This window comes from Triticum urartu, chromosome 1 (assembly GCF_003073215.2).
Source record: "Triticum urartu cultivar G1812 chromosome 1, Tu2.1, whole genome shotgun sequence".
NCBI lineage: Eukaryota > Viridiplantae > Streptophyta > Magnoliopsida > Poales > Poaceae > Triticum > Triticum urartu.
In genome coordinates, this window is record NC_053022.1 from 532,172,158 (window position 1) to 532,183,261 (window position 11,104).

Genomic DNA, 11,104 nt, shown 5'->3' on the forward strand with positions numbered 1-11,104 from the left:
CAGTGTAGATATTCGTTGGATACTTCTTTAGTTATACAAAATTAAGAAAATTTAGGACCCGATTTTGTATTTTGTCCCGGGCCCCCAAATTCCTGGAGACGGCCATGCTTACACGCTTTAGGAATTCGGCTAGGTCCTGGTTAGAGAAGTAAAATCTATAGCCTTTTAGGGATCGGCTCGAGATTCTCTAAGATAGTAAAACACGGGGTGCTTTCCCATTTTATTGGTTCAAGGGTAGCTGTATTTTTTTCTCTCTTCTTCATCCTCGAGAAATAAATTAGGAGTAAGAATTCGCTAATGTCTTGGAATCAAAATCCATTGTAATTATATATATATGTGGTAAAAGGATCTAGCCTATGAAGATTGGCTTGTCAAATCAAACCCTGATCAGCTTGTTATTTACACAAATTCAAATAACAACATAATTTACATAAGATACATTCATCATGCCCCTCAACACTACTCAGTACAACTATTGTAGCGCCGCAATGTCCCCAAACCCATCCCAGGGCGTCGTCGTCGGTGTCATCCTCTCGCCGCTACCGTAGCACGACGCCACGGCGGCCCCCTGAAACCCCGCATTGTTGCCACAAGCGTTGCTTGGCGACGAGAAGAGGCCGCACACGTCGGAAGAAACCCCATGGAAGAAGTCGCGGTACTCGTACGACCCTTCCCCCGCCGGCAGCTCCCCGACGCGATCCGCGCACCCTCCCGTGCCCTGCGGCGAATCCGGGTCGTTCCTCTCCACGAGCTGCTTGAACATGGTCGACTTGAGCAGCAGGCTGAGCGCCGTGGACGAGGACGACGACGAGCTCCTCCTCCTCAGGCCGCCACCGAGCGCCGCCGCGCTGTGGTCGAGGATGAAAGGGCTGCCCGGGGCCGCCGCCGCCGTCGTGGGAGGGAGCATGATGTGGGCCTCGGCCGGGAGGAAGCGCTCGTGCTCCACGGGGCTGGGAGGGAGCTGCGTGTGCATGCCGGCGAGGAGGTGGTCGGCGAGCGCCGCCGGGCCGGCGACGGGGGGCTTGAGCCACGTGATGTAGGACCTGAGGTCGAAGTTGGTGACGGCGTTGACGCCCTTGTACTCGATGGCCGCGATGTCGTAGGCGCGCGCCGCCTCCTCCTGCGTGCCGTAGGTGCCGAGGTAGAGGTACTTGTTCCCGAAGACGCGCCCGATCCTCGCCTCCCATCGTCCGTTCTGGTGGTGCCTGGCGACGCCGCGGTACTTGGACACGCCTCTGGAGAAGCCGCTGCTCTTCCTGGAGGAATCAGGTTGGAAATTTCAGAGTTAGCTAGGTGCACGTAAGAGGAGATTAGAAACACATGTGATATGGCAGGGTTTTGGAGTTGACATGTGCCACCTCCTTAGCGACGCCAGGTACTCCTCCTTGGTGAGGGTCTCCATGATCTTGAGCTCCTTGTCGTAGTCCATGACCGGGAAGTTGGTGTAGGTGGTGGCGCCCCAGTACTTGAGAGCAGCCAGGTCGTAGGCCCTCGCCGCTGCCTCCTCCTCGTCGTACGCTCCAAGATACACTGTAGTATACATATTTCCAGCGTTAGTCATCTGACAACATAGGTATACATACACTGTAGCATCGCTCTGTTGTGGCACTGCCACGGAACCTACCCTGCTTGCCCTTCTTCCTCTGCGTGGGGTTCCACGAGTTCTTGTCCCACAGGTGCGCCTCGTAGCGGCCCGTCCACCGATGCCTGCATCCATGCATCGATCACAGAGTCAGTTACCATCACAACATCAAATCAATCGTGGCATGCATATGCAAACATCGGAGCTGATCTTTGAATATAAGTACACACACCGACCTGCTCACCCCACGGAACCGGGAGCTCCTCTTGACGGCGACGCCGGGCAGGGACGCCTTGCCGATGCCGCCGCCGACCGGCCCGAGCGTGGGCTCCCTCCTCCTCCTCCTGACCACGACCTCGCCGCCGCCGCCGCCACCCAGCACCGCGGGCTGCCCCGCGTAGCTCTCGATCTCGCTCTTGACCATCAGGATGCTGTCCATGGCTACCTCTTCTTCCCTCTCTCCAACAGATGTGAATGCGATCGATCGAACCAAGGAAACCCAACGAAAGTAGGCCGAGGACGTAGGGCAATGGTGCACTTGTGCTTGTGCGATAGCCAGGTGAGGAGACGAGCTGCTGCGTGCAGGTGTCCGCGGGCGGGCGCGCTTATATGCTGGCGACAGATCTTGTCCGGGGCGGCAGCTAGGGAGGAGAAGGAGACAAGGCGATTGATGGTTCCGTGGCTCCCGCGTCTGTCTTTACGATGCGGATTTAGTTCGGGAACATCGATTTTAAGCGCATGCAGCCACGGATCCTCTGTCCGGTGGCGGAACTCGGCCGAGTTTCTTGGCGACGGCGGCATGTGTTTCCTTGTTATATTATACAGTACATGACCGGAGCGGAGAGCATATGTCTGCGTGGCCAACTAGGGAGAGCTCGGAGGAGCAGAGCGTCGCGTTCGCACGAGCCCGGACCAAAACGGGGCCTTGGACTTGGGGCTGGGACGAAATAGCGGCAGGCCAGCTGAGAAACCCGTGCGCCGCCCTTGTCTCGTGCTCTGCTCGCGGGGTGGGTGACATGTCTCGTGCGCTTCACCCTGCGAAAGAGACGATCCCTCGTTTTCTTTCGGGTGAAAACCTACTATCGGCTTCTCAACAACCAGCCCTGCGACTGCGACCGTGACGTCGGCCGTGGCGCCGACGCACCGACAGGGACAGGGACATGCTCGGCGCGCGCTCTCGGGTTGCCCGCGCGCGGCCGGGAGGCCGGCTGCGCCGTACGAGCACGTCCGTGTCGTGACACACACCGTCCAGTCCAGCAGGGACGGAGCTGACCCCAACAAACTGCAGCAAAACCTTCACTACACATTAGTGAAAAGTGAAAAAACAGGGTTTGCGATGATGTTTTTGGCGGGAGTAGGACATCTCGAATAAGACTTGTTGGTTAGGATGGTTGATCAAACAAGAACAGGATTGTGGCGCAGTTTGCTAGCGCGTAGGCGGGTGATCCTGAGGTCGAGAGTTCGATCCTCTGTAACCCCCAGCCCGTGCAAAGTGGTGATGAAAAATGCTCTATGGCAACTTGGGTCGTCCCATGCATCTGATCTGCAGATGACACGAGCAAATCCGAACTTTGTTTTTCTCCTTTTTTCTTCTCTGCTATGCCCCCTAGACTAGCTGAAAAACAGAGCGAGGGGTTGGTAAAAATTCAGAAGAATAAAAACATAATGGCTTCGCCCGGGTTCGAACCGGAGACCTTCAGTGTGTTAGACTGACGTGATAACCAACTACACCACGAAACCGTTGTGCCTTAGCCGCCTCTCTTAACAATTTATACGATTATATGGCTGTTACGTGCTATCAACTTCACATGCAAGATGGTAAAATTCACGAAAAAGAAAACAACGGACAGCAGACTAGCTGCCATGGCAGGAGACGAAATTTTCTTTGCACACGGACCCTGCCATATGGCAAGAGAACACACAGCCAGAGGGACATACAAAACAAATGTACCACTACCCTTGTCAATTAAACAGGAGCTCACATACACCGGTGAAGTATGGCCGCAACCATTGCTGAGTGGTGTGCACGAGCAGACCGGAGCATGCATCCTGATGCTATTCTGGAGGTGTTGGCACCATCCAGTGGCTTCTGCAGTAACTTCTCCACATGTAGTTCATTTATTTTTCCTTGCACTTTTAAACTAAATGAATGTCATCTGCAAATATGTACAGCTCCTTCATAGTACAATGAACTTAGGGCCTGTTCGGAGTCTCGCCACTCCGCACGACTCCGCTCCCGGAGTGGCCCGAGCTTCAGTTGAAAATACGGAGTGGAGAAACAGATGCTCCGCAGATTCTCGTATTTCTCGGAGTGGTGGATTGCCGAACAGGCCCTTAATACTCAAACAACACGACCTTACATTTTCTGTTTGTTGCACCTAGCTATGACTGAGAATAGGGTTTCAGTTCAACAGACTTGAATGGTCCTTTGAGAGCCCTCTGCAAGGACGAGAGCACTACGATTATCGTTCTCAGCAGAAGCGACAGTAGTGTTCTTGATGAAGTAATACTATGACTCCTGTCTTTTTGTGATTTATAATTACTTTATCTGTGATGAAAATTAACATATCCTCTCCCCTTTGGAGAATTTCGGAGAATTTAATTTGTGGCTGGCACCAGAGCATGGGATGTTCTTACGCCCAAGTGATGGAGAGTTTTTTTTTTTGAAAAGGAGGAAGACCTCCGGCCTCTACATCAGAACGGATGACAACAACGCCTGAGCATCTGAACATGGATTAGGTACTCCTGGCTAGCACCAAGGAGGCAGTGGTGTTAATTTACCCTCACAGATCAATCTGATAGTTTGTCGCTCGGTGCTTTGGCATGTCTTATATTGTTGGTAGCATGCCTTTTTTGGTTTATGGTTTTTCTTCTTTTTTGGAGAAATAGGAGCCCCAGAGTAGGCTCCTTGTTCCATTTCACAGAATGAAACCAGGAGAATAGAGTCCAAGGTGCTCGCGGTAACTAGACTATCCAAACAAATGGGTTTTTGCCCACTTCAGATACAACCTAATGAACAAGATGTTCAGGACTGGAACTAGTTGGTGCATTTTGTCAGGATGCGTCACTGATCTTCGTTCGCGCCATCCGTCAGGAGAGTCGAGCACTTTAGATTCTTTTTTTAGAGAATTTCTCCATGCTGATAATCCAAGAAGCGCCATCAGCGTAGCAGTAGTGCCGATTGCGGATCGCTTTGCAGCACTTTCCATTGTTGCAGTAGAGCATCCACCTCTGCAAAAAGACATCTTATGTTGCCCCATCTTCGTCCCATGAAAGAAGAATGAGATCTTCAAATTCATTATTAAGTTCCAAATTTTTTGTCCATCGATTGAGAGGTCGGTTAATCGAATCATTCAGAAAATAGAAAAAAATGTGATGCTATTACTCAATCAAAAAAAGTTGAATATATTCCTTTTCTGCACATAAGGGGCAAGTAAGGTCATCCAGCGACATACTCTTCAGCAGATTGTCACAAGTAAAGGCCCTGCTAGTAGGTAACAACCACATGAATTTTTAGGGGAACATGGGCTTTCCACTAGGATTTAACACCCCTCGCACACACAATTGGCGTATCATCGAAGGATTTAGTGGTATACATACCAGACTTATCAAAGTGTCAAGTAGGACAATCAACAACCAGGGAGGGTTCTTGCAAAAAAAAAAACACAGGGAGGGGCACAATGGTGTATGCCTGGATGGTTCTCTAGTTTCATGTCTTTGTGCTCTTATAAAGTAGCACTTCGATAACTGCCATCACAACGTGTTCAGTTGTTGTTTCCGATCTCCACTTCTTGTGGTGGATAGTTTTTCTCTAGGGGTTTTGGGAGGAAAAGCAGGATTCAAAGTCGAAGGATGTTAATGTAACCTATGTTTCTGATGGTGGATGATCTGGAGGCGACGACATATTGTACTGGTTATCACAACATATGGGATGAGTGCTTGTGTGTTCCAAAAAGACAATAACAAGTTCATCGAATGATGCGTCAACCCTGTTGGCCCAAGAAACAAACAAAAAGGAAAGAAATATTTAACAGAAAAACAATCACCACCACATATGTTAACAAAGTCGTCAATAATGGAAGGTATATAACAAATTCAAAAACAGTTTTGTTAAATCACATCCAGATGTGTCATAAGTATTGCAAATCTAAGTCTTATGTCATTGCTCTTATACGAAGATTTGTGTGGACATTTTCTTTTCCTATTTATACTTGATCCATTCACTTAGATGTGCAACAGCCCACAATCAAAAATCATGGTCCATGTAACTCAGTGATACAAACTGAAGCGACATGAACAGATCGATGTTCCCCTGATATGATGGATTCACGCTCGGATTATGACGCTACCAACCTCGCAAAGAACAATCAACCTTACATCGCCGGACGATCGCCGGCTGTGTCAGTCGCCGCCGCGACGGGTCTCCCGGCCCACCCAAGGCGTGTATATGTCTCCCGAGTGGGAGTCCCCCTCGTACGTGCCCCCCGAGAAGGAGTACCCGTCGACGGACCCGTCGGCCTCGTAGGGCTCCGTGTCGAAGTGCTCTCCGGCGAACGGCTCCCCGACGAACGAATCCCCGACGAACGAATCTCCGGCGAACGAATCTCCGACGAACGTTTTCGACCCGTGCTGCTCCTGGCCCGGCGTCGACTTGGCGGCCTCGAACCGCCGGAGCACGCCGGTGAGGTCGGCCGCCACCTCCTCCGCCGCGGGCGCGGGGGTCTTCCCCTTGTAGAGCTCGAGCAGCTCCTCCTTGGTCCTCTCTATGCGCTTATCGACGTGTGCGCCGCGGCCGCGGCCGCCACCACGGGTGGTGTTGCTGAAGAGGCGGCGCGAAAGCACGGCCGCGATCGCCGCCGCGGCGGCGGGTGCGGGTGCCCACGCCGCTGGCTGGAGGAGAGCACGTGCCAAAACTAATCGGAGCGCCATGATCCAATTGGTTCAGCACCTGCCTTGATGATCCTGACCTGCGTATATATAATACACTTTGGGTGGGCTTTACGTTCCCAGTTCGGGTCGGACTTGCGCTATGTATAATGTATAGCAACATGGCCCAGGGAGTAAAAGGGCGATGGCGGCCCAGGATACGCTTTGATGCCTCTAAGCCGTCTCTCGTAGAGGACAGGAGTTTATATGCCGACCTCACCGTGAAAATGCCCTTGCGTTCATAATGCCAAGCCCAGAAATCGTCTTGGACTCGGAAGCTGAGAGGAATGTTGAGGATTGCTTCCTTGTCCATAGCATAGAGGTGTGTTTCAAGCACAGCGGCAGCGCACTGATTGGCTTGAACACACCGAAGGGCACTCGCGGGCCGATGCAGATCGCCGGTCCTGGTCTAGACTATGGGGTGCCGCAGTTCCCTCTAAAGTACGTGTCTTCACCTGGAGGTTGGCCCAGAGCTCGATCCCAACCGGAGGGGTCCGAAAACACCGAAGTATGGCTGACTCAGCGGAGTGCACTATCTGTCACGCGGCGGTCGATACATGGCGTCATTCCCTCTTTGACTGCCGCATGGCTCGCTGCGTCTGGGCCCTCACTGACGAGGATTTGACGGAAACAATCATATCAAACAGGGAGAAGGATGCCAAGCTTTGGATGCTATGGTTGGTTGTGTTGGGTTTCGTAGTAATTTCAAAAAAAAATCCTACGCACACGCAAGATCATGTGATGCATAGCAACGAGAGGGGAGAGTGTTGTCTACGTACCAACGCAGACCGACTGCGGAAGCGATCACACAACGTAGAGGAAGTAGTCGTACGTTTTCACGATCCAACCGATCAAGCACCGAAACTACGGCACTTCCGAGTTCGTGCACACGTTCAGCTCGATGACGATCCCCGGACTCCGATCCAGCAAAGTGTCGGGGAAGAGTTCCGTCAGCACGACGGCGTGGTGACGATCTTGATGTACTACAGCAGCAGGGCTTCGCCTAAACTCCGCTACAGTATTATCGAGGTATATGGTGGCAGGGGGCACCGCACACGGCTAAGGAATAGATCACGTGGATCAACTTGTGTGTCTAGAGGTGTCCCCTACCTCCGTATATAAAGGAGTAGAGGGGGGGAGGCTGGCCGGCCATAGAGGGAGGCGCAGGAGAGTCCTACTCCCTCTGGGAGTAGGATTCCCCCTCCAATCCTAGTCCAACTAGGATTCCTCGAAGGGGAAAAGAGGAGGAGGGGGCCGGCCACCTCTCCTAGTCCTAATAGGACTAGGGGAAGGGGGGGCGCGCAGCCCATCTAGGGTAGCCCCTTCTCTTTTCCACTAAGGCCCATTATGGCCCATATAGCTCCCGGGGGGTTCCGGTAACCCTCCCGGTAACCCGGTAAAATCCCGATTTCACCCGGAACACTTCCGATGTCCAAACATAGGCTTCCAATATATCAATCTTTACGTCTCGACCATTTCGAGACTCCTCGTCATGTCCGTGATCACATCCGGGACTCCGAACAACCTTCGGTACATCAAAATGCATAAACTCATAATGTAACTGTCATCGTAACCTTAAGCGTGCGGACCCTACGGGTTCGAGAACAATGTAGACATGACCGAGACACGTCTCCGGTCAATAACCAATAGCGGGACCTGGATGCCCATATTGGCTCCTACATATTCTACGAAGATCTTTATCGGTCAGACCGCATAACAACATACGTTGTTCCCTTTGTCATCGGTATGTTACTTGCCCGAGATTCGATCGTCGGTATCCAATACCTAGTTCAATCTCGTTACCGGCAAGTCTCTTTACTCGTTCTGTAATACATCATCTCACAACTAACATATTAGTTGTAATGCTTGCAAGGCTTATGTGATGTGTATTACCGAGAGGGCCCAGAGATATCTCTCCGACAATCGGAGTGACAAATCCTAATCTCGAAATACGCCAACCCAACATCTACCTTTGGAGACACCTGTAATGCTCCTTTATAATCACCCAGTTACGTTGTGACGTTTGGTAGCACCCAAAGTGTTCCTCCGGTAAACGGGAGTTGCATAATCTCATAGTCATAGGAACATGTATAAGTCATGAAGAAAAGCAATAGCAACATACTAAACGATCGGGTGCTAAGCTAATGGAATGGGTCATGTCAATCAGATCATTCAACTAATGATGTGACCTCGTTAATCAAATAACAACTCATTGTTCATGGTTAGGAAACATAACCATCTTTAATTAACGAGCTAGTCAAGTAGAGGCATACTAGTGACACTTTGTTTGTCTATGTATTCACACATGTATTATGTTTCCGGTTAATACAATTCTAGCATGAATAATAAACATTTATCATGATTATAAGGAAATAAATAATAACTTTATTATTGCCTATAGGGCATATTTCCTTCAGGTTGATACCCTACCTTCGGCCGACCTAGCACGGGTATTGGTGACAATGTGGGCCATATGGTGGGCGAGACGTCGTGCCATCCATGAAGATCAGTACCAGAGCCCACTAAGTACCCATATTTTCGTTGAAAAGTTTCTGGCGGAGCTCGAGATGATATCGGACAAGAAACCACGTCCCAAGGACCTACATGTAAATTCAGGGGACCTGCATGTGATCTGCAGGGACCTGCATGTGACCAGTAGTAGCCGGGGGAATCCGCCGTCGCATACATGGCTCCCGCCTGAGCACCATGATGTTAAAATGAATGTTGATGCAGGCTTTTCGAAGATTGGAGACCGCGCAGCTGCAGCAGTGATCTGCAGGGACAAACGAGGAAACTACTTGGGTGCCTCGGCCATCATCTATGAAGGCCGCCTCGACCCAACTATACTTGAAGCATAGGCATGTTGCGAGGCCCTCTCTCTCGCCTCGGATTTGCAAGTTCAATCCATATGTGTGGCCTCAGACTGCTTGGAGGTAGTGCTGAACATACAAGACGAAGTTCCTTGCCGATACTTTTCTATCTTACAAGATATCAAGCACGAGAGGAGTCATTTCCAAGATGTAAAGTTTCTTCATGAGAATAGGAAGCATAACGGAGAAGCACATGCTTTAGCAAAGGCATCTGCCTCTCTTAGCCCCGGGCGCCATGTGTGGCTTAGTATTTTGCCCGATATCATCTGTATCCTCATGTGTTTGAACGTTTAATAAAGGATGCAGTTGCTCAAAAAAAAGCCCTCCCTCGTCGGAGCCGGACAAATCTGGTTATAGTAGATAGTTGAAAAGTCGTCGTGGTCTCAAAGAATCAGCGCATCAAAACAGTAACCATCACCAATGAAGAGAGTTATAGATCGAAAAGACCAAACCTGTAGCCACATAAATGAAAACGAAAAAAACTGGATTCAAATAGATCTAAACGAAGACCGACACCAACCGAATCCTGTGAGATCCACGGAGACACACCTCCACATTTCCTCCGATCATGGGATGGGGATCGAACGTGAGGGACATTATTCTTACTGAAGGACATCACCACCGCCACACAGCCGCAACCAAGACGTTGAACCTAACAAACGAGAACGGGGTCCCTCACACCGGCGGGGGGCTGTGATCCTCCGCACCTCCACGGCCCAAATGCCATCGAAGGTGGGGCGGATTGTTGGTGGTGCCGACGAGAGGAGGAAGGAGGCTTTTCTTGAAGAGCATGAAAGACAGCCTTGTATTGTATCCCCTTCCTAGTCAATGATGCTTTCGACACAATCTCCTATTTCTGTCCATTTAGTTGGAGATTTAGAAGTGGCATTAAGCGCACATATGGGTCTAAGGGGTTCTTTGGCTCAAAGGAGAAGTGGGGGGAAACATAGGAATAGGACATTTTCCTATGATGACGATATTGTTTGGTTCAAAGGAATGGGGCTAAGAGAAAATGGAGAAAAAAAATCCTTTGATCTTAATTTCAAAGGAAAAAGGTTGGAATAATACAGCCCACTGCCCTTTTCAAATTCCTATGGGCGAATAACTAGATTTAAATCCTTAGCGGTACAATAACATGCTGATTATATATTTTTCATGTGATTTGACTTTGATATGACGTGTTTATTGGGGTTCTTGTTTTTCTTGCCCCTGTGAACCAAAGCCTATTTCAATCATCTATTTATGTGATTTCAAACATCTATTTATGGGGTTTATGGGATTTCCAATCATCTATTTCAGGCATGCATTCCTACCATATTCTCACGCCTTCCTATGTTTATGTTTTTAGAATATTGCAAACCAAATAATCCATAGGGGCTAACATTTTCTTGTTCGTGTTTCTCTGTCCCCCTCTGCCGGTGAGATTCGCAAATGTTTTCCCCTGCTCTCCTCTCCTGCTTCGATGATACTGCCGTCCAGAGTGAGGATGGGAGGGAGCTCAGGTTGCTCTTGTATATAGTAGGTTTCAATAGGTTTGTGGTTGCTGGTGTCTGGCCTCGTGCAACTAGGGAGCTCCTCATCAGAGAAGGCAAGCGGTGGCCGACCTTTTCATCGCAACTAGGGAGCTCCTCACCGGAGAAGGCAAGCAGTGGTCGACCTTTTCATCCTCCTACTGTCTTCCACAATGGAAGTCGATTGTTGGCGGTGGATGTGGCACAAGCTCTGT

The 11,104-nt window shown here is 50.2% G+C and overlaps 1 protein-coding gene and 1 non-coding gene across 2 annotated transcripts; both read right to left on the minus strand.

Moving 5' to 3' along the window:
- Positions 1-472: 472 nt before the first annotated feature.
- On the minus strand, positions 473-2,021 carry LOC125537744 (AP2-like ethylene-responsive transcription factor At1g79700). The gene is made up of 4 exons (XM_048701066.1): positions 1,819-2,021; positions 1,625-1,707; positions 1,359-1,530; positions 473-1,256 (listed from the first exon to the last, which is right to left on the minus strand). The coding sequence occupies exons 1-4, from the start codon at positions 2,019-2,021 to the stop codon at positions 473-475; spliced, it is 1,242 nt and encodes a 413-aa protein (XP_048557023.1).
- Positions 2,022-3,248: 1,227 nt separating this feature from the next.
- TRNAV-AAC lies at positions 3,249-3,322 on the minus strand. The gene has a single exon. It is a non-coding gene; the product is annotated as a tRNA-Val (tRNA).
- Positions 3,323-11,104: the final 7,782 nt, after the last annotated feature.

Excerpts from the sequence above, each read along its gene's own strand:
- LOC125537744 (XM_048701066.1), bottom strand. The coding sequence starts at position 2,021 with ATGGACAGCATCCTGATGGTCAAGAGCGAGATCGAGAGCTACGCGGGG. Across the intron at positions 1,708-1,818 it reads CGGTTCCGTGGGGTGAGCAG|GCATCGGTGGACGGGCCGCT; the intron begins GTCGGTGTGTGT and ends GCATGGATGCAG. Across the intron at positions 1,257-1,358 it reads TACCTGGCGTCGCTAAGGAG|GAAGAGCAGCGGCTTCTCCA; the intron begins GTGGCACATGTC and ends TGATTCCTCCAG.